The sequence below is a fragment of the Thalassophryne amazonica genome, chromosome 7 (assembly GCF_902500255.1).
Source record: "Thalassophryne amazonica chromosome 7, fThaAma1.1, whole genome shotgun sequence".
Lineage (NCBI taxonomy): Eukaryota > Metazoa > Chordata > Actinopteri > Batrachoidiformes > Batrachoididae > Thalassophryne > Thalassophryne amazonica.
The window spans coordinates 110,859,476-110,881,684 of NC_047109.1; the positions used below are offsets into that span (position 1 = coordinate 110,859,476).

The following is a 22,209-nucleotide window of genomic DNA, read 5'->3' on the forward strand; positions in this document are numbered from 1 at the left end:
ACCTTTTGTTGTTGCTGCAAATTAGTACAGGAAAACTCCAAACACTTTGAAAGCTTTGAAGCACAAGTCTGCATGAAAAAGAAGACATTACATGCTGTGCTGCCACCTGGTGGCCACTGGAACCTGCTGGAAGGTTCACAAATGTGCCTGCATGTCAAATTATGAATTTCATATTCCAAGACTGCATTCAGTGTAGAGTCTGCACATGGATTAGCATGGATGTTGCTTGTATGAAAACCACTACTGTAAAGTTCTCTTTTTGTACTCTTTCTCACACATTCCTCCACAGTCACCATTCTTGTGCGCAGGATCCACATACAAGATCAGCATCCGCACCTTCAACAAATCTCTAGAGTTTACAGAGAGAATCAAAAAGATTGATGTAAGTGAATGGTGTGTTTGTGTGTGGATGTGAATGAGTGAGTGCACGTGAAAGCACAAAAGTACAGGAAAAATATAAAATATCACACGTTGTGTTCAGGCTTTGGACTATCTTCCATTTGAGGGAACAGTGAGCCTGAAGAACCCTCAGCACATCTTCTGCTTGTTAGAAGATTACGGCAGCAACCCCAACGACATTCCAGACGAACCACACTATGTCTATTTTGGGCGCTGGGTGAGTTGTACATGGCTGTAAATGACCACGTGATTAATTCAGATGGAATGAAGCATCAATAGGGCAATTCTATGGTAATGGAATTACAACAGCAGCAAAATCTGGACATATGGCGTCTAACCATGACAGATTAGCTCAGATTGTAATTCCATTACCGTAGAATTGCCCAATAAATGATTTCTACAGTTTTAACCAAGTCAAGTCAGGTCTGGGAGCATGTGCTGGTAGCGTGTGTTGCTGCATCTACCACACCAATTGGGTCCTGGATGGCAGTCACCCAATTAGACAACCAGTCCATCCCCACCTTTAGAAATTAGCCATCTATCTGCTGCAGCCAAGAGAAACATAGAAGTCCCCTTTGCCTTTTCCAGCTGCTGGGATCCTCCAGAATCCAGGTCTCACAACCATACAATAAATCAAATCAAATCAATTGTATTTATATAGCGCCAAATCACAACTAACAGTTGCCCCAGGGCGCTTTATATTGCAAGGCAAGGCCATACAATAATTACGGAAAAACCCCAATGGTCAAAACGACCCCCTGAGAGCAAGCACTTGGCAACAGTGGGAAGGAAAACTCCCTTTTAACAGGAAACAACCTCCAGCAGAACCAGGCTCAGGGAGGGGCAGTCTTCTGCTGGGACTGGTTGGGGCTGAGGGAGAGAACCAGGAAAAAGACATGCTGTGGAGGGGAGCAGAGATCAATCACTAATGATTAAATGCAGAGTGGTGCATACAGAGCAAAAAGAGAAAGAAACACTCAGTGCATCATGGGAACCCCCCAGCAGTCTACGTCTATAGCAGCATAACTAAGGGATGGTTCAGGGTCACCTGATCCAGCCCTAACTATAAGCTTTAGCAAAAAGGAAAGTTTTAAGCCTAATCTTAAAAGTAGAGAGGGTGTCTGTCTCCCTGATCTGAATTGGGAGCTGGTTCCACAGGAGAGGAGCCTGAAAGCTGAAGGCTCTGCCTCCCATTCTACTCTTACAAACCCTAGGAACTACAAGTAAGCCTGCAGTCTGAGAGCGAAGCGCTCTATTGGGGTGATATGGTACTATGAGGTCCCTAAGATAAGATGGGACCTGATTATTCAAAACCTTATAAGTAAGAAGAAGAATTTTAAATTCTATTCTAGAATTAACAGGAAGCCAATGAAGAGAGGCCAATATGGGTGAGATATGCTCTCTCCTTCCAGTCCCTGTCAGTACTCTAGCTGCAGCATTTTGAATTAACTGAAGGCTTTTCAGGGAACTTTTAGGACAACCTGATAATAATGAATTACAATAGTCCAGCCTAGAGGAAATAAATGCATGAATTAGTTTTTCAGCATCACTCTGAGACAAGACCTTTGTAATTTTAGAGATATTGCGCAAATGCAAAAAAGCAGTCCTACATATTTGTTTAATATGCGCATTGAATGACATATCCTGATCAAAAATGACTCCAAGATTTCTCACAGTAATACTAGAGGTCAGGGTAATGCCATCCAGAGTAAGGATCTGGTTAGACACCATGTTTCTAAGATTTGTGGGGCCAAGTACAATAACTTCAGTTTTATCTGAGTTTAAAAGCAGGAAATTAGAGGTCATCCATGTCTTTATGGCTGTAAGACAATCCTGCAGTTTAGCTAATTGGTGTGTGTCCTCTGGCTTCATGGATAGATAAAGCTGGGTATCATCTGCGTAACAATGAAAATTTAAGCAATGCCGTCTAATAATACTGCCTAAGGGAAACATGTATAAAGTGAATAAAATTGGTCCTAGCACACAACCTTGTGCAACTCCATAATTAACCTTAGTCTGTAAAGAAGATTCCCCATTTACATGAACAAATTGTAATCTATTAGATAAATATGATTCAAACCACCGCAGCGCAGTGCCTTTAATAACTATGGCATGCTCTAATCTCTGTAATAAAATTTTATGGTCAACAGTATCAAAAGCAGCACTGAGGTCTAACAGAACAAGCACAGAAATGAGTCCACTGTCTGAGGCCGTAAGAAGATCATTTGTAACCTTCACTAATGCTGTTTCTGTACTATGATGAATTCTAAAACCTGACTGAAACTCTTCAAATAGACCATTCCTCTGCAGATGATCAGTTAGCTGTTTTACAACTACCCTTTCAAGAATTTTTGAGAGAAAAGGAAGGTTGGAGATTGGCCTATAATTAGCTAAGATAGCTGGGTCAAGTGATGGCTTTTTAAGTAATGGTTTAATTACTGCCACCTTAAAAGCCTGTGGTACATAGCCAACTAATAAAGATAGATTGATCATATTTAAGATCGAAGCATTAATTAATGGTAGGGCTTCCTTGAGCAGCCTGGTAGGAATGGGGTCTAATAGACATGTTGATGGTTTGGAGGAAGTAACTAATGAAAATAACTCAGACAGAACAATCGGAGAGAAAGAGTCTAACCAAATACCGGCATCACTGAAAGCAGCCAAAGATAACGATACGTCTTTGGGATGGTTATGAGTAATTTTTTCTCTAATAGTTAAAATTTTATTAGCAAAGAAAGTCATGAAGTCATTACTAGTTAAAGTTAAAGGAATACTCGGCTCAATAGAGCTCTGACTCTTTGTCAGCCTGGCTACAGTGCTGAAAAGAAACCTGGGGTTGTTCTTATTTTCTTCAATTAGTGATGAGTAGTAAGATGTCCTAGCTTTACGGAGGGCTTTTTTATAGAGCAACAGACTCTTTTTCCAGGCTAAGTGAAGATCTTCTAAATTAGTGAGACGCCATTTCCTCTCCAACTTACGTCTGCTTTAAGCTGCGAGTTTGTGAGTTATACCACAGAGTCAGGCACTTCTGATTTAAAGCTGTCTTTTTCAGAGGAGCTACAGCATCCAAAGTTGTCTTCAGTGAGGATGTAAAACTATTGACGAGTTACTCTATCTCACTTACAGAGTTTAGGTAGCTACTCTGCACTGTGTTGGTATATGGCATTAGAGAACATAAAGAAGGAATCATATCCTTAAACCTAGTTACAGCGCTTTCTGAAAGACTTCTAGTATAATGAAACTTATTCCCCACTGCTGGGTAGTCCATCAGAGTAAATGTAAATGTTATTAAGAAATGATCAGACAGAAGGGAGTTTTCAGGGAATACTGTTAAGTCTTCAATTTCCATACCATAAGTCAGAACAAGATCTAAGATATGATTAAAGTGGTGGGTGGACTCATTTACATTTTGAGCAAAGCCAATTGAGTCTAATAATAAATTAAATGCAGTGTTGAGGCTGTCATTCTCAGCATCTGTGTGGATGTTAAAATCGCCCACTATAATTATCTTATCTGAGCTAAGCACTAAGTCAGACAAAAGGTCTGAAAATTCACAGAGAAACTCACAGTAATGACCAGGTGGACGATAGATAATAACAAATAAAACTGGTTTTTGGGACTTCCAATTTGGATGGACAAGACTAAGAGTCAAGCTTTCAAATGAATTAAAGCTCTGTCTGGGTTTTTGATTAATTAATAAGCTGGAATGGAAGATTGCTGCTAATCCTCCGCCTCGGCCCGTGCTACGAGCGTTCTGGCAGTTAGTGTGACTCGGGGGTGTTGACTCATTTAAACTAACATATTCATCCTGCTGTAACCAGGTTTCTGTAAGGCAGAATAAATCAATATGTTGATCAATTATTATATCATTTACTAACAGGGACTTAGAAGAGAGAGATCTAATGTTTAATAGACCACATTTAACTGTTTTAGTCTGTGGTGCAGTTGAAGGTGCTATATTATTTTTTCTTTTTGAATTTTTATGCTTAAATAGATTTTTACTGGTTATTGGTGGTCTGGGAGCAGGCACCGTCTCTACGGGGATGGGGTAATGAGGGGATGGCAGGGGGAGAGAAGCTGCAGAGAGGTGTGTAAGAGTACAACTCTGCTTCCTGGTCCCAACCCTGGATAGTCACGGTTTGGAGGATTTAATAAAATTGGCCAGATTTCTAGAAATGAGAGCTGCTCCATCCAAAGTGGGATGGATGCCGTCTCTCCTAACAAGACCAGGTTTTCCCCAGAAGCTTTGCCAATTATCTATGAAGCCCACCTCATTTTTTGGACACCACTCAGACAGCCAGCAATTCAAGGAGATCATGCAGCTAAACATGTCACTCCCAGTCCGATTGGGGAGGGGCCCAGAGAAAACTATAGAGTCCGACATTGTTTTTGCAAAGTTACACACCGATTCAATGTTAATTTTAGTGACCTCTGATTTGGCGTAACCGGGTGTCATTACTGCCGACGTGAATTACAATCTTACTAAATTTACGCTTAGCCTTAGCCAGCAGTTTCAAATTTCCTTCACTGTCGCCTGCTCTGGCCCCGGGAAGACAATTGACTATGGTTGCTGGTGTCGCTAACTTCACATTTCTAAAAACTGAGTCGCCAATAACCAGAGTTTGATCCTCTACGGTGTGTCGCCGAGTGGGGAAAAACGGTTAGAAATGTGAACGGGTTGGCGGTGTACACGGGGCTTCTGTTTAGGGCTACGCTTCCTCCTCACAGTCACCCAGTCGGCCTGCTTTCCCCTCTGCTCGGGATCTGCTGGAAGGGAACTAATGGCTACCTTGGTCCGCACCGACTACAGGGGCCTGGCTAGCTGTAGAATTTTCCACGGTGCGGAGCCGAGTCTCCAATTCGCCCAGCCTGGCCTCCAAAGCTACAAATAAGCTACACTTATTACAAGTACCATTACTGCTAAAGGAGGCCGAGGAATAACTAAACATTTCACACCCAGAGCAGAAAAGTGCGGGAGAGACAGGAGAAGCCACCATGCTAAATCGGCTAAGAGCTAGTAGCTGCGCTATGCTAGCGGATTCCTAAAAACACACAAAGTGAATAATGTGTAAATAATTTAGAGGTGATTCAGCAGAGGGAGTGCTTTAGTTAAGGCACGTGAAGATTACACTGTGAAACAAATCGTTATCTAGTTATCTAGATCAATCTAACTACGCAGATTAAACAGCTAACAGATACAGCAAAACACTGCTGTGCTCTGGAACAGGAAGTGATACAATACCGCAGTGAGAGCCAACCACCAGTAGAGGCAAGCAAGAGCCCAGAAACTGACACACAACAACATCATTATTTTTGCGACTAGTCGGATCATACGGAAATTGCGGCTTATCACATTTTATCAATATCGATTCCGCTTATCAGTCCAATCCCTTATCAATACCTCCTGTGAATCTTCTGCGTGCTACACATAGGCTTTACAGGTTTTCTGTGTCAACAACATTTTATTGAGTCTTAAAGTAAATAAATATGAAATTGGTCACTGGATCCTTGATGTCTGGACATAGGTAGAAAAAAATCTGTAGTTTTGGTCAAAAGCATTTCCTTTCAGACCTTAACGGCATGGATGTCACTCCATACATCTGAGCTGAGCTCAGCTTGCTGCTGGACTCTGTAGGTCTGCAGCCATGCAGTCTTGGGCTGCTGCACATCAGCCAGGACATCTCATTTTGGGAGGAAAAAACCCATTATGATCGATTGCAGTTTATTGTTTGTATTACAATGTTTGGAAAGAGGTGTCATTTGATTTAAATGCCAATTTGCTTTGAAGCTATTAATTCCGAGCGGACTCTATCTTTCTAACTTGACTCGGCGGCGCAGCATTTGGAGCAACAGAACGGAGGAAGATTCTTGTTTTGTTCTCACAAGACAGGAGTCCCAGTTAGTCCCTTTAATCAGCACAAAAGTGACTCACGATTGACATATTTTAATGGCTTTGTGAGGGGATAAGAAGCAGAGTTGCCACTTCTGAAGAGGAGTGAAGCAAATATCTAGTGAAGCAGTGGATCGAAGCACTGCTTCATTGGTTCAAGGTTCAAAGCAAATGACTTGTCGACTACTAAATTAGTTGTCGATTGTTTCAATAGTCAGCGTAGTTGTGACAGCCCTACAATAGACCTCTGATGGCTGAATCCAGGAAGTCAGTGGAAGGCTGGATATCAGTCTTGGTCCAGGACAGTCACAAACTCAGACACTCAGATTCCTCACTCAGCTCCTCAAGTGCTGCAGATTTCAGACAATCCATTTACCAACACTCCAATTACCTCAGAATTGAGGCAAAGTTGGTGAAGGCCGCAGCAGGAGGGGCCTGTGCCGCCCAGCTTGGGGGTTGAAGGCTGCAGCAGTGAAAACTGTGCTGCCTTCGAGTCCCAAGCTGTATTGGTCAGTATCCATTGAGTCTGCAAATGGAATAAATGCATACGTCACTGGGTGCCGGGATCCTGTTGTGGAAACCAGCAGCTTATATGCCTTTGTTGGTGATAAAAAGTTTGCTCACCTTATTTTTGAGGACGATGCTGTGATTTGTACATAAATAAAATTAAATAGAATGCTCTAAAAGAAGTAGAATACAAGAAACAAAAGTAAAACCAAACTTCATTTAGGTATGTTGCATTATTCCTTACACCATTTTGAAGAAAGCGGTTTGTGTTTGTTAAAACCATCCAGTACTATGGTCTTCTCATCTTTCATCAGATAGCAGATGGACAAAGAGAACTGATTCGCTCCCACAGTGTGAAGAACAGGCACTTTATAGGCAACACCAGTATGGATGCTGGTCTGTCATTCATCATGGCCAACCAGGCTAAAGTCAAAGCAAACGACCTTGTCTTTGACCCGTTTGTTGGTACAGGTCTGTCTCGTGCTCTCACGTGCTTATGGAAATGTGTGAAAGTTTGCGTTTTCAGGTTTTTGTCTCTCTTTTTTTAGGCAGTGTGTTAGTCGCATGCTCACATTTTGGAGCCTATGTCTGTGGGACTGATATTGATTACAACACGATTCATGGAAAAGGTGCTTCTTGTCCACTCACTGCTTATCATTTCTATTTGATGAAATGCCATAATATTTCCACTTTCAAGTATGCTTCAAGCTGTGTAAAAACTTTAATAATCCAGGTAGGTCAAGCCGCAAAAACCAGAAGTGGCGAGGGCCCGATGAGAATATTAGAGCTAATCTACGGCAGTACGGAACAGAGAAGTCCTATGTGGACGTGATGGTGTCTGATGCATCCAAGCCTGTGTGGAGGAAGGCACCTCTCTTTGATGCCATCATCACAGATCGTAGGTCCTTGCTTCATAACTGGACATAACATCTTAAGATAATCTTCCATTACTGATTTTTTTTTTTAACACCTAAAGGTGTACACAAAATACAGTTGGACATCCAGTCAGTGCATGAAAATGTGTGTAATTTCTGATAGTAATACTGTTGTAGATTGGTGTGACCAAGCAGGAATGAATAATTGGATGCAGTTTGTGCAGATCAGGGATAATATGCACCTTTTACTGTAATTTTACAGATGGTTTTGGTTTTTATTTCATTAATGCATCTTGAAATAAATCATTTCTGCTTGAATGTGGATTTGACTGCTCAGTTATTTTGATGCCAGTCTACAATTAGTAAGTAGTAAGAACCCTTCGGCTTCTTGTTTGTTTCACTCTGGGTCACCCCAACATATCCACTTGGGATCTTCTGCATCTCCTCTGCAACATACATCCCATGAAATGCATATTGCGCTCTTCAGCATTTGACAGTTTTGAGATATTAACATTTTAACTTTGTGTTAAAGTGTGGTAATGATCACCAGGTTAGTGCACAGGCTGTATGGAATATTTTTTGTGCATTTGGCTCGATCTTCTGGGCACACGTGTTTTGTGTGCACAAGTGCTTGTGTCGTGGGCCACGTTCATATTCACCTGTAGTGTGCACTAACCAGCTATCATTGGTATATAATAGTATGAGAGTGTTTGCCAATTACAGGGGCATCACACTACTCAGCCTCCCTGGTAAAGTCTACTCCAGGGTGCCGGAAAGGAGGGTTCGGCTGATAGACGAACCTCTGATTGAAGAGGGACAATGCGGGTTCCGTCCTGGTCGTGGAACAACCGACTAGCGACTTCACTCTCACAAGGATCCTGGAGAGTGCCTGGGAGTATGCCCATCCGGTCTACATGTGTTTTGTGGACTTGGAGAAGGCTTATGATTGGGTACCCCAGGAGATACTGTGGGAGGTGCTGCGGGAGTATGGAATGAGAGGGTCCCTTCTCAGGGCCATCCAATCTCTGTACTCACAAAGCGAGAGCTGGGTTTGGGTGCTCGGCAGTAAGGCGGACATGTTTCCGGTAGGGGTTGGCCTCCGCCATGGCTGCGCTTTGTCATGAATCCTGTTTGTAATATTCATGGACAGCATATCAAGGCGTAGTCGGGGGGAAGAAGGGTGTTCGGATTGTTGGGCTCAGGGTCTCAGCACTACTTTTTGCAGATGATGTGGTCCTGTTGGCTTCATCAACCGGTGACCTCCAACACTCACTGGGTCGGTTCACAGCCGAGTGTGAAGCGGCTGGGATGAGGATCAGCACCTCTAAATTTGAGTCCGTGGTTCTCAGCAGGAAACGGATGGATTGCCTACTCCGGGTAGGGAATGAAGTCTTGCCCCAAGTGAAAGATTTCAAGCACCTCGGGGTCTTGCTCACGAGTGTGGGGACAATGGAGCGTAAGATTGGCCAGAGAATCGGGGCAGCAGGGGCGGTATTGCATTCGCTCTACCGTACTGTTGTTACGAAAAGGTAGCTGAGCCAAAAGGTGTAGCTCTCAATCTACTGGTCAGTCTTCGTTCCTACTCTCACCTATGGTCATGAGGGTTGGGTCATGACCGAAAGAACTAGATCAGGGGTACAAATGGCCAAAATTATTTTCTTCAGGAGGGTGGCTGGTGTGTCCCTTAGAGATAAGGTGAGAAGCTCATTCATTCCTAAGGGCCTCAGGGTAGAGCCGCTGCTCCTTCGCGTTGAAAGGAGCCAGCTGAGGTGGTTCGGGCATCTGGTAAGGATGCCCTCTGGGCGCCTCCCTAGGGAGGTGTTCCAGGCACGTCCATCTGGGAGGAGACCCTGGGGAAGACCCAGGACTAGGTAGAGGGATTATATCTCCACACTGGCCTTATGAATGCCTCGGGATCCCCCAGTAAGAGGTGGTCAATGTGGCCTGGGAAAGTGAAGTCTGGGGTCCCCTGCTAGAGCTGTTGCCCCCGTGACCTGATCCCGGATAAGCGGTTGAAGATGAGTGAGATGACACATTAATCTGGACAATCTGACCCAATTTCCTAATTTTTGGAGTTGGGAAGGCAATCTTGTCCACAAATGGGCAATGTGAGACCGGCTTTAATCATAATAAAGTAAGTCCCTTCGGCTGCTCCCTTGTTTGCACTCGGGGTCGCCACAGCAAATCCAAGGTGGATCTGCATATTGAATTGGCACAGGTTTTACGCCGGATGCCCTTCCTGACGTGACTCCACATTACATCGAGAAATGTGGCAGGGGTGGGATTTGAACCCGGAGCCTTCTGAACTTAAACCAAGCGCATTAACCACTTGGCCACCACCACTGCACCGGCTTTAATCATAATACCACCTATTTAAATATATTTCTGAGAGATTGTATTTACAGTTCTTCTTTCTTCTGATTCATATTTGCTGTTTGTGCTGTCAGCGCCATACGGTATCCGTGAATCCACAAGAAGAACAGGCTCCCACAAAGACATAACTAAACCACCGGATGGCACGTAAGTTCTACTAAATTCTGCTGTACTTTGTCAGCTGTAGTTCTACATTGCTGAAATGTCTGCATAATTTGTTACAAAGATTAATTACTAATCAACAATAGTATAAGTAAAAAACAAATTTCACTGTAGATCAAAGTTAAATTTGCACTTGTGAGTTTTTAGACTTTACTAAGGGCACCTTCACACATAGTACGAAGTTTGGATGAAGTGCACACTTAGTGTGCATGATGCAGAAATCGTGTGCAAACCGTGTAATGTCGTCGCTGCCTCCAATGTCTCGTACACCTGTTGCTACAACTATTTGCACACACAAGTGCCTGAAAGACAAAGTATACACTGTGTGAACCCATCGCACCCTCTCACGGCAGATGTCGGCCAAATAAATTCCAGGTGACACACATGAACATCTAACACCGCTCGCATGGCACTTAGAAAATTTGTGGCCAGTCGCACTCTTGGCACAACAACAGACTGCAAATAGCCACTGTCGTACTGCTGTGAAATTTGTCTGCCAGTCACACTCTTGGCACGACAACAGACTGCAGACAACCACTGTCGTACTGCTGTGAAATTTGTCTAAGTTCCCCACAAGTGTGACTTTGCAAACACACACATGGGTGTGTGCGCTCCACTCACGGGAGGCGTTGCTTCTGACAGAAGCAGCTGTGGTGATCTGTCATTCTGGCCATTCCAGCTACACAACACCTACTGTGTTTGGACAGTCATGGACTACCAACTGTCCACTGTGAGGCGCGTGTGTCTGATTGCTATATTTATGTGGACATAAATAAAAACATATATCGCTGTGGTGGTGACAAGCTGCAGTAAGCCAGCGCACGCACGGAGGGGACACTGACAGCCCACCAATTTGAAACGGACCGTCAGATCAGAACACGGCAGCGGGTGATCTGACCGTCATGTCACCCACGTGAGCTCTGTTCCACATGACACGGTTTCTGTGCTGTGACACCGTGCTGGACAGAACACATACGCGGCCGACTGAACCTGACCAGTAGATGTGGACATCAGAGCACACTGCTTCTCATTCATGTCATTTCACAACTGTATATCTGTGACCATGGGTCATCACCAGAGGAATAGACGGATCATATTTGTATTGCTCGTTTGATAAATGCGGTGTTTTTTATGATGTTTTTAATTTTTTTTTTTTTTTTTTGTAATACTTCCATGTCCTTCCTGATTTGAGGCAGCTTTCAAAAACAGCTCGGTATCTCAGTAGTAAAGACTCTGACTGGCAATCAGAGGTTTTGAAAGGCATGAGTTCGCGTCCCAGGTGGTGTTTTTTTTTTTTTTTCTTCTTCCTTCCACATAAGCGACGCCATGTGGTGCACCTGGCACTGTTCCTGCTCTACAGACACCGGCGCATGCACAAACTCTCGCACTGGGTTTGTGCACGCCTGCCCGTCGGCGTGATGTTTTGTGGGCGATGTTTCGTGCGTTCATTTCGAACTGTTTCACCGTTTTCGTCCGAACACCGTCCAAACTTCGCTCTATGTGTGAAGGGGCCATAAATGTTGGTCCTTATGAAGTGTTTCTGTGTGCATATGTGATCTTAATTTGTGTGTACTATTGTGTGCTATTATTATTATTATTTTGAAATCGTTGAGTAAAAATTTAAATGCACTTGTACAGTCTCAACAAATTTTCCAAAGTTGCAAAATGTATTCCATATTGGTGCATTTTTTCGTTCCGCAGCTACACAGAGTCTCACGTTCCTGTCTCGCAGGAGTACCACCTGAGTAACATGTTCATGGATTTGTTACAGTTCTCCGCCTATCACTTGCTCATGGGCGGGAGGCTCGTCTACTGGCTGCCCGTCTTCAGACCCGAGTGAGTGTAGAGACTGACCGGATCATCATGTCATCGTGATGACCTTCAGCATGATAAGCCGGCTGCTACGCAGTCATTTCCTCTTACAACTTTTTGTAATATAATCTGCTCCCTCTGTTTGGAATGTCCTCCAATCTGAATTGAAACTGCCAGGGTTGATTTCTTTGAATGCCTTCCGCACTATTTTAAGAAATCACAAACAGAATTCTTGTGCACAGTGACTGTTTCTAAATTCAGATTTGTTTTTTGCTACATCATTATACATTATTACAATTTACAGTGATGAAGATGATTGTATCTTATTCATTAACAACATTCTCATGATGATGTTAACCTGTTTATTATGACGTGTGCTGCTGCCTGTCTTGGCCAGGTTACCCTTGTAAAGGAGATTTTGATCTCAGTGAGGTTTATCTGGTTAAATAAAGGTTATTATTATTATCTTTGTGACATTATCATCGTGTCACTTACATCATTTGATTGCAAATGATTTACTGATTATTGTGAGCTTCAAATTGTGTTTTTAGCCCCACTGATTGTGGAGATATGCAGGAAAATGTGTTTTTGGACATTTTTTTTCTGTCTACTGTTGTGTTGATACTGATCTTTGACAAATCTGCTCCAAACGTTAATCATCTAGAGCAGGGGTCTTCAACTCATTCCAGAAAGGGCCGAGAGGGTGTGTTGTTTTCTTTGCAACCACCCACTCCACCAGGTGACTTCAGTGATTAACATCACTTTGAGCAGATGGAACCAGTTAATCAGTGAAATCACCTGGTGGAGTGGGTGGTTGCAAAGAAAACCTGCAACCTCTTGGCCCTTTCTGGAATGAGTTGAAGAGCCCTGATCTAGAGACTCTCCCAAGGAATATTGCTACCAACTTTGATGAAAATGTACTCACGTTTCCCACTTATTTTTCACAGAGACACACAGGTGATTTTATAAAACCCTGTGGTGCTGCTGGTGTACAAGGTAAAAAAATAGGTAACAAAAACAAACCCCAAACACCCTGTATATACAAACTATAAACTTAAAATATTTATAAATTTAAATACAGGACAATTCTAAAACAATAGTATGAAGGTGTATTTTAAGAATAGATTTAAAATATTCAACAGAATGTGATTTATTTGATGGCAGATTATTAATATAATCCATCAGCAGAGGGCGCTCATTACCAATGCCAAGCCATATTGTCTCTTGTTTCACCCATTGTTGTATTTGATTATGTGGAAGTGTTGTGTTGTTCAACTGACAAGAATATGTGGTGTTTGTTGTTAAGAATGTTTGTGTAATTGAATATGCAGTCTGATTCTGCCCTCTCCCCCACCTGAAATTATCATAATGCTCTCCCTTGCTATATGAAATATTTTTGGGAGGGCCTGATGTAGTCCACAGTAAAATCGTTCTTTTCAGGTTAGTTGATGAGCTGCTGAAAGCTTTAATGGAGTTTCTTTCAGATTCCGAAAACTGGACTGACACACAAGACGTTATGCCGCCACACTTTCCATTTGCATTTTTTTGCCCTCCTGGCATTTCCATTTAGCGTGCTTCCATTCCTCCTCCCATAAAACACTCACCTGTCTGAATGACCGTGTTGTGCAGGTGTGTTGAGGTTTTCCTGCCCATACAGCTGGCACACAATAAACCACAACTGACAGCATGAAGCTTCTTTACAAGTTGGCCACATTAAAAAAAAAAAAAAAAAACGCCAAACCTTCTGAAACAAAGTTGGGCATTGTGCAATGAGCCGTACGTTAGCAGAAACAGAAGTGCTGACTCTGGGTGCAGGTGTTTGTAATGTGTGAATCACAACAGACGTTTGGGGATAGAACTCCCTTTGGTCACTGATTTTAAGGCTGGAAGGGGATGGTATATTTCTGTGTCATCTTTTTTTAAAAGTGTATAAGTGGAAAAACTTGACTAGGTTTTGGACGGCCTCCATGTCGTTGAGGTCCCCATGTGTTTATGTACATATATCCATCAGTGTAAGTGTGAACGTGTGTGGTCTCACGCGTGATCGCATGCATACATGTATCATCATGTTCACACATTTGTCTTTGCTGCTCATCGACCAGTGCTCGACTGTGCCTGTCAGAGCGCTGTGCCAAAATAAACGTCTGAGGCCAGACCAGTTAGATATGTGAGCTGTCTGTCTCCACCGGCTAACAAGCTGACCTGCAGCCCAGACGTTCACTGTCTCCTGGGCCTAATCTGGGGCTGTACAGGGGAGGTGTTTGGTTTCTGTCACACACACACCCCCCCAATACATATGCACACACACACACACGTGGGTATCTCTGGCCTTGGCAGTGTTAGAAACGGTGAGGATTGCTTGTTTGTAGGTGCTTGTGTGTGCATGTGTGATGACTGGTAATCTAAAATCCGGTCTGCAAAAATACTGTCGCGGGAAAACGTAGGCTTTTCAAACTCTTCCCTTTCTTTGATAAAACAAGCGCATAGTCTGCATTAACCCACGGTGCCCTGAGCAAATGTTTACCATTGACGAGTGATGCTTTTCTGCAGAAGGCTTTTGCACAGTACAGGTCAATGGTTCAGACCTTTAGACCCTCCAAACAATAGGCGTCTTGGGGTCACTATGCCTAACATGCATATCAGGTTTGGTGGCAACCAGGCAATTAGGAAAGAAGTTACTGTGCTCACAAGATTGTTGTGACGTACACTCCAGTGACTTTGAGCTTTGACTGTTTGACTCCAAATTCAACAGGCTTCTTGGGGTCAGTGTGTGATACATCATTTTAAAGCACTTTGAGCTGTTGCATTGGATGGAAAAGCTCTATAAAAATACCAGTTCAGGTTCCTCTATTTTGTTAACCATGTTGGAAACATTGTATTAAAAATGGCTTACTTTTACTCTATTAATGCAAAGGTGAATATCGGCAGTGCTTCTTTGCAACTTCTGTTGATGTTTGCAAAAATTTGATTCAGTTGACCAGACTGCTCTGTGGGGCATCCTAAATATTCACACAATCCCCAGTAAGTGGATGTTATAGCTGGTACTTTGAGTGCGCGGAGTGGGGACAGAGTATCTGACTTATTCCGAGTGGATTCTGGCATTCATCAGGGATATGTTCTGGTTCCTACACTGTTCATTACATGGACTGGGTTAACAGGGTTGTGGAGACCAGCAGTTTTAGTGGCTTTGTCATTGAGGAAAGGTTCACTGACCTTGACTTCACAGTTGATGCTCTGATTGCAACACTTGAGAAGCTGTGTGAGGAGTCCCTCCGCTAGGAAAGGACTTGCCTCCCAGGTTATTTAAATGCTCAGTCTTGCACTGTTGAGTTGCAGGGATTACCAGCATTTAATTACACTTCATCTGTGTCATCTCTATCCACCTAGCTGTACATGGGACTGGTCTTCACTTTGGAAGTAACCTACAGTGGACCAGTGCTTCACAGTACAGAATCTGGGAATAAACACCAACACAAGTGAGCCTCAGATCCAATATCAGCATTTCTTCTACTTAATTATTTTGTATAACAATCTGACGTACAAGATACTGAGATACTAAAATGTGCTGTGATGACTCGGTCTTAACACAATTGCATGGAAGAAAATATTAAGCAATTTTGACATTTTATTGTGAATAATCTCTTGGGAAAAGGTGAACTGGTTGGACTCTCTGATAATGTCTCCTTTTTGCTAAGAGCGAATGACACCATGATGACCAAGGATCGTGGCTCAAATGCAGTCATGGCTACAGAGCAGACAAACAGTGATGTGCAAATCTGCCTTTGAGTGAGGACTTGCTGCTTTGGTAGTTCCATCTGCCTAGATAATCAGCTGTTAACAAGCCCTGAACTCATCTGGGCTGCGATAACACAGTCTGCCACAGACCTGTCAGTTGTTCCACTTTCATTTTTTATAGATGTGGACAGCTGAGGATACACACATTTAATTGACTGTCCAGCGTTCCAGTTGGTCAAACAAATGTGTATGGATGAAGTAGATACCAACAGGTGTTTGTGTCTCAATGGTTGCATCTTCTCATGATTTTAGGTGATAGAGTTCTGTTGAAGAAAACTCACCCGTTGTCTTTGTACAGCTCACATTTTCGTCTGACCACTTATTGTGTGTGTGTGTGTGTGTGTGTTATCTCTGCAGGTACTGTGAGGAGATCATTCCCTCTCACCCATGTCTTAGGCTGATCAGTAACTGCGAGCAGGAACTGTCCAGTCATATGTCAAGACGCCTCATCACCATGGAGAAGATCAAGGAGCCTGAGGTGTGTGTTGATGTGTGTGGGAGTGCTGAATGCACCTGCATGTGTTTGCAACAAGGACCATTTCTGGTCTTTTTCAAGCAATTACATTAGACATCTTTTTATTTTACTCTGTGTATATATTTATTGGTGTCTAATGTTGATTCAAGCAAACTTCCAACTATACAAACACTGTACGAATGAGAGCTTCCATCACCTTCACCAAGTATTTATCAATTTGGATTTACTTTCAGTAAAGACAAAGACATTCTAACTTTAGACACTATTATATCATCACCTCTTCAGTTTCACATTTATCTCTTTTAGACACTCTCTTCCAGTATATTCTTAATATAGTCTTCCTTCATGATTTTCCCAATGCCATTTCTCCACCCAGTTCATACCATGACAGATGAAGTTGAACCCAATGTCATTGCTTCAGGCTTTACTCCCCTTCCAGTTGGTCTCTTGTACACTCAGTATGTTGACCTTTCTCCTGCCCATCGTGTTACCTTCCGCTCTACTTTTTCATGTCATAATCCCAGTATTCAAAGTTTTGACTCTCACATACACACTTTTGCCCTTCCTCATCTCCTGCTGGCTCTGAACACGCCTTCCCCCTCTCTGTCTCCTCCAGTGCACAAGGGTAGGATAGTTTCTGCCAGTACCCTTTTGGACTAAAGTATGTTGTTAAACCGGGCGTCAGCTGCTCTGGCGTGTGAATCCAATCTGTGACCTGCATATTTGATGCCGTTCCTGATGTAACCCATTTCTTCATCCATCTCCAAGGGTTTACCAGCAGTTTTATTTGGTTTTATGTATTTCTGTTATGTTTTAACTGCTGTATTAATGTCTTGGTCAAAATCCAACCCCTTGTCTGCGTCATGACACCTGAGTAACTGATCAAGTTGGGGATTGTCAATGGGGTGAAATTTGGATCTTGTGTGCCCCATGCCCACAACGGTAACCTGAAGGCCTACAGGATCTCTGAACATGAGACAGTTAACAGGGCTTTGGTGAAACAAGAAGTCCTCAGTGGCAGACCTTCTGAAGGTAGAAAGTGAAGCATCACTAGACACTAAGGGTGTCAAAATCCAACCCCTCAACCGTGCATGACACCTGGTAAGGAATTGCCTGTTAGGGTGAAATGGGGTGTAGACCCTGTGTGTCCTGGGGCCACTGTGGTAACCATCAAGGCCCAGCAGGAACCCTGAATACCAGACAGCTAATGGGGCTCTGGTGAAAACAGGAAGTCCACAATGGCAGACCAGGCAGAGGAGGTGATGGCCTGTAACCCCTGTGAAGGTGGATGAAGGATGCAGCAGGTCTTCAGACCCTGATCGTATGTGATTTCTCAGCTGTTGGACCAGGCTAATGATCTGTCGATGACTGTGTGCTTGTCGGCATGCAACGACATTCCCACGTGAAGCAAATCCACGCATAGGTGTCTGTGGATCGATGCCATGAAGATAATTAATTAATGTCTGTATTTTCTTTTAATTTGTGACTTTGGATGTTGAAAGGTGCTGCAGTAATAAATTTAATTTCCATACTTACTTGGGATTGGCATTGTCTTGTGCACCCTCCAGTGAAAAACACCATTGAACCCTTATGGTGTTAGAAACATAATGAGACACTGATATGAATTCACCAGTAAGAGTTAAAAAAAAATCAATAAATAAATCCTATGCATAAATTTGGTGGCCAAGTAGTTAGTGAACGTGTTCCCAAAATAGAAGGTTCCCAGTTCAAAACCACCCCTGCCCATTCTCCATGTAATGTGGTGTTAGTCAGGAAGGGCATCTGGCATACAACTTGCCAAATCAACATGTGGATCCATATCAAATCTGCAGTGGTGACCCCAAGCAAAAAGGGAGAAGCTGAAAAATCTTACTATTGTCATTGTCAGCAGTACATTTAATGAGGTATGAGTTGATTTTTTTTTTTTTTTTTTTTAACTATATATATAGTCAATTCATCATGATGTCACTTATACCAATCGATGACATATTTTACTGACCAGTATGAGCTTTTTGTCAAATCTCAAATGACCCAAATTCATGCTAAATCCAGAACGTGTATGCCCCTGCGTGTTTTTCATATGTAATTACATGTGCGTTTGTGTATGTAGCCACAACTTTGCGTGTCATGTCTGTGTATACAACATATGTATGTTTTTTTTGACATGTCACTTAGACGTCAACACTGATGGTGTCTCCGTGTCTGTCTGGGATAAACTCTCACCATCTGGCTGTGATTGGATCCTTTCTTTTCAAATGGGATTCTGCATAAATGGCTTAATCACATGTCGTGTGGAAAACAGTCCATCTTTGGGTTTGACATTCATTCCACTTCAAAACCTCAAATTACTCCCATAAAGGGTTGCAAATGACATGCACAAACACTCCTGCATGCACCCACACGATTATTTGATCGTACAAAACACAGATACACAGATCACAGGGTTTTTTCGCCCTGTCTTCCATCTCCCTCTCTAGCATTCAATACAATCCCACTTTCTCATTCAACACAATTCACAGCTTAACGCTGCGTGCGTGCGTGCGTGCGTGCGTGCGTGCGTGTGTGTGGTACATGCATGTGCCCCATGTTACTGTTGTGTTGTTTAAGGAGAATAAAAAGGCAGCCTAATTGCTGAGTGCACATAAACATTTTCCACTTGAACAATACTTAAAAACCCTTTTCTCATTTATAGGGTGTGACATAATGTGTTTGTCATACATTTCTTGTTTTTGGGGTAATTCAACACACATTCTTAGGCCTCCACCTGGTTATTGGTGCAGGCTGAGTGTTTTTTCCCCTCTGTTTTCAGTTTGTGGATTTGTCCAAATGTCCCTAAAAGCCTCAGTGGTTGGCTGAGGCAAAACCTTGGGTGTGGGAGGAGTTTGGCAAGGCCATGGAGAATGACGTTTGTTCAGCCTCAGAGTGATTTTGGCAAATTGTGAGATGACTCGAGAAAGGAAGGAAATTCTTAGCCCAAGCTGTTTTCAGCAATTTGAGGATGTCCACAACCCTACTCACATGCTAGGCAGGGATGAAGGCTTGGGCGGATCTGGCCGGACTTCACTGTGGTAGTCAAAGAACTCCACAGTGCCAAGTTGCCAGGCTGGTTGACATTCGCCCTGAGATGCTGAAGTTTCTGGATGTTGTTGGGCTGTCATGGCTGACTCTCCTATACGATGTTTCATTGAAGCCTGAGACAGTACCTCTGGACTGGAAAACTGGGGTGGTGGTTCCCATTTTTATAAAAAGGGGACCAGAGAGTGTGTTCCAATGATTGAGGAATCACAGTTCTCAGCCTCCCCAGAGAAGCCTATGCCAGGTGTGCTAGAGAGGTCATTCTGACAGATACTTGAACCTCCGTCCTAGTCATGGAACAATAGACCTTCTCTTTACCCTGACGTGGATATTGGAGAGTACTTTGTTGTATGCTCAACCAGTTTACATATGTTTTATGAACTTGGAAAAGGCGTATGCCCAGGTCTTCTGAGGTGTCATGGGAGTATGGGGGTATTGGGTCCACTGCATTGCGCATTCAGGTCTCCAGACAACCAAAGTTAGAGCTGTGTCCATGTTCTCGCCCTTTCATTAGACATGTTCTCTGTGGATGTTGGACTCTGGGGCTGCACCTTGTCGCCGATCCTGTTTGTGAGGGTGTCCAGTTTGGTGGCCTCAGCATAGCATCTCTGCTTTTTTGCAGATGATGTGACGTCACCAGTCAGTGACCTCTGATGTGCACTGAGTAGGTTTGAGAACAAGTGTGAAGTGACTGGGATGAGGATCAGCACCTCCAATATCTGAGAGTACTGGCCTCTTTAAGAAAAAGGTGAGTTGTCCCCTCTGGGTCAAGGGAAGTTGTTGCCCAAAGTGAATGTGTTCAAGTGACTCGGGATCTTGTTCAAGAGTAGGGGTAAGATGGAGCATGACATCAGTAGATGGTGCAGCGAATGAGGTAAATGCATTTATATAGCACTTTTCCATCTGCATCAGATGCTCAAAGTGCTTTTACAAATAATGCCTTACATTCACCCTGATGTGAGGGTGCTGCCATATAAGGTACTCGCTACACACCGGGAGCAGCTAGGATTAAGGACCTTGCCCAAGGGCCCTTAGTGATTTTCCGGTCAGGCTGGGATTTGAACCGAGGATGCTCTGGTCTCAAGCCCAACGCTTTAACCACTAGACCATCACCTCCCCTGAGGTCCTGTCGAAACTGTACCAGACCTTCATGGTGAAGACAGAGTTGAGCCGGAAGGTGTAGTCTTGATTTACGCTGCTGTCCTCACCTATGATCATGAACTTTTGGTAGTGGCCAAAAGAACAAGGTTGCCGATACAAGTGGCAGAAGTGAGTTTTCTCTGTACGGTGTCCAGGTTTACAGGGTGAGAAGTTTGAATATCCAGGAGGAACTCTGACTCAAGCTGCTGCTTCTTCACATTGAAAAGAGCCAGCAGAGGTGGTTCGGGCATCTGGAGAGGATTCTGCCTGCTCGTCTCTATTTTAATGTATTGAGTTTGGAAACATTTTCTGACAAGTGTTTTTGAACGAGCTGGTGTTTATTGACATCGTAACCTGTACATTTATGTCTCTGCAGGAATTAGACAGCCTGGATCGCCTGTCTGAGCCGCACTTCAGTGCCTACCATAAGCTCAACGCCTTTAGAGAAAAGTATTTTAGTGGAGTTAACAAAAGGTTTGGCAAAGAAGATAAACCAAATGGCCAAATTTTAGACTGAATGAAGTACGACTCAAGAGGAAGATGAGATGAAATCCCTTCAGAACCTCAGTGAAAAGGTAAAGCCAGACAGAAATGGTCCGGTTAGGTCTCAGTTGACTTATAAGAAAAGAAAGAAAGAAGTCCTGCCTTTTTATAAGATTTCCATTTTTAAATAATTGTTTGTATTTGTATTCAAATAAATGGGTTCAGTGTAAGTGTCAGTTTGTGCGACTGCCTGAGAAAAAACGAAAGGCCTCGTTACGCCAGACCGACTTTTAATATACTGATTTCTTGTCATTGATATCATCCTGTGAGGTTCAAGATGTTGCCTGTCAGACTCGGGAGTGCAAAAACTGCTTCAGATGCACAAATGCAGTGTGTTTAAGCGAGAGCGATGCCTCGAAACCAGATGGCAGGACATCCCCACCTCGCCACACGCTGCTATAGTTAGTCAGCAGCTCTTCTTGTTTACCAGCCACAGTTTACATCCAGCCCGGTCTCATTATTCATCTCCTGAGAGCCACGCTTCAGGCCTGCATCAACGTTGGTCCCTGGCTGTGTTTATGAAGCACGCCTCTCCCTTTTGCTTTTCACCGCACTTCCCAAATCACCCGTCTTCACAGGGGAAGACTTCCAAGGACAATCACACGATACCCGCCTCGCCGTCGTTTGCGGCGTGCATTGTTTACAGTTCCCACAGTGCCATTTTGTCGTGCATCATCAGGAAAAATCAAATGATTCCACAAGACAAAAACTGCTTCGCTCTTCACTTACATTGGGGGAAATAAGTATTTGATCCACTGTCAATTTTGCAGGTTTTCCCACCTACAAAGAATGGAGAGGTCTGTAATTTTTATCGTAGGTACACTTCAACTGTGAGAGACAGAATCTAAAAAAGAAAATCCAGAAAATCACATTTTATGATTTTTAAATAATTAATTTGCATTTTATTGCATTTTATTGCTCTCACAGACCTGTTAGATTTTCTTTAAGAAGCCCTCTTATTCTGCACTCTTTACCTGTATTAATTGCACCTGTTTGAACTTGTTACCTGTATAAAAGACACCTGTTCACACAATCAGTCACACTGCAACCTGTCCACCATAGCCAAGACCAAAGAGTTGTCTAAGGACACCAGGGACAAAACTGTAGACCTGCACAAGACTGTGATGGACTACAGGACAACAGGCAAGCAGCTTGGTGAGAAG

At 43.3% G+C, this 22,209-nt stretch overlaps 1 protein-coding gene across 1 annotated transcript in view; it reads left to right on the plus strand.

Moving 5' to 3' along the window:
• The window catches only part of trmt11 (tRNA methyltransferase 11 homolog), a 32,477-nt gene extending 11,405 nt beyond the window's left edge, over window positions 1–21,072 (plus strand). Inside the window, exons 5-13 of the mRNA XM_034175343.1 lie at window positions 290–382; window positions 482–616; window positions 7,111–7,267; window positions 7,345–7,425; window positions 7,530–7,694; window positions 10,119–10,191; window positions 11,908–12,042; window positions 16,171–16,291; window positions 20,880–21,072. Coding sequence (XP_034031234.1) covers window positions 290–382; window positions 482–616; window positions 7,111–7,267; window positions 7,345–7,425; window positions 7,530–7,694; window positions 10,119–10,191; window positions 11,908–12,042; window positions 16,171–16,291; window positions 20,880–21,020 — 1,101 coding nt within the window. The 3' untranslated portion in view covers window positions 21,021–21,072. The remainder of the gene's footprint in view (window positions 1–289; window positions 383–481; window positions 617–7,110; window positions 7,268–7,344; window positions 7,426–7,529; window positions 7,695–10,118; window positions 10,192–11,907; window positions 12,043–16,170; window positions 16,292–20,879) is intronic.
• The last annotated feature ends 1,137 nt before the right edge of the window (window positions 21,073–22,209 follow it).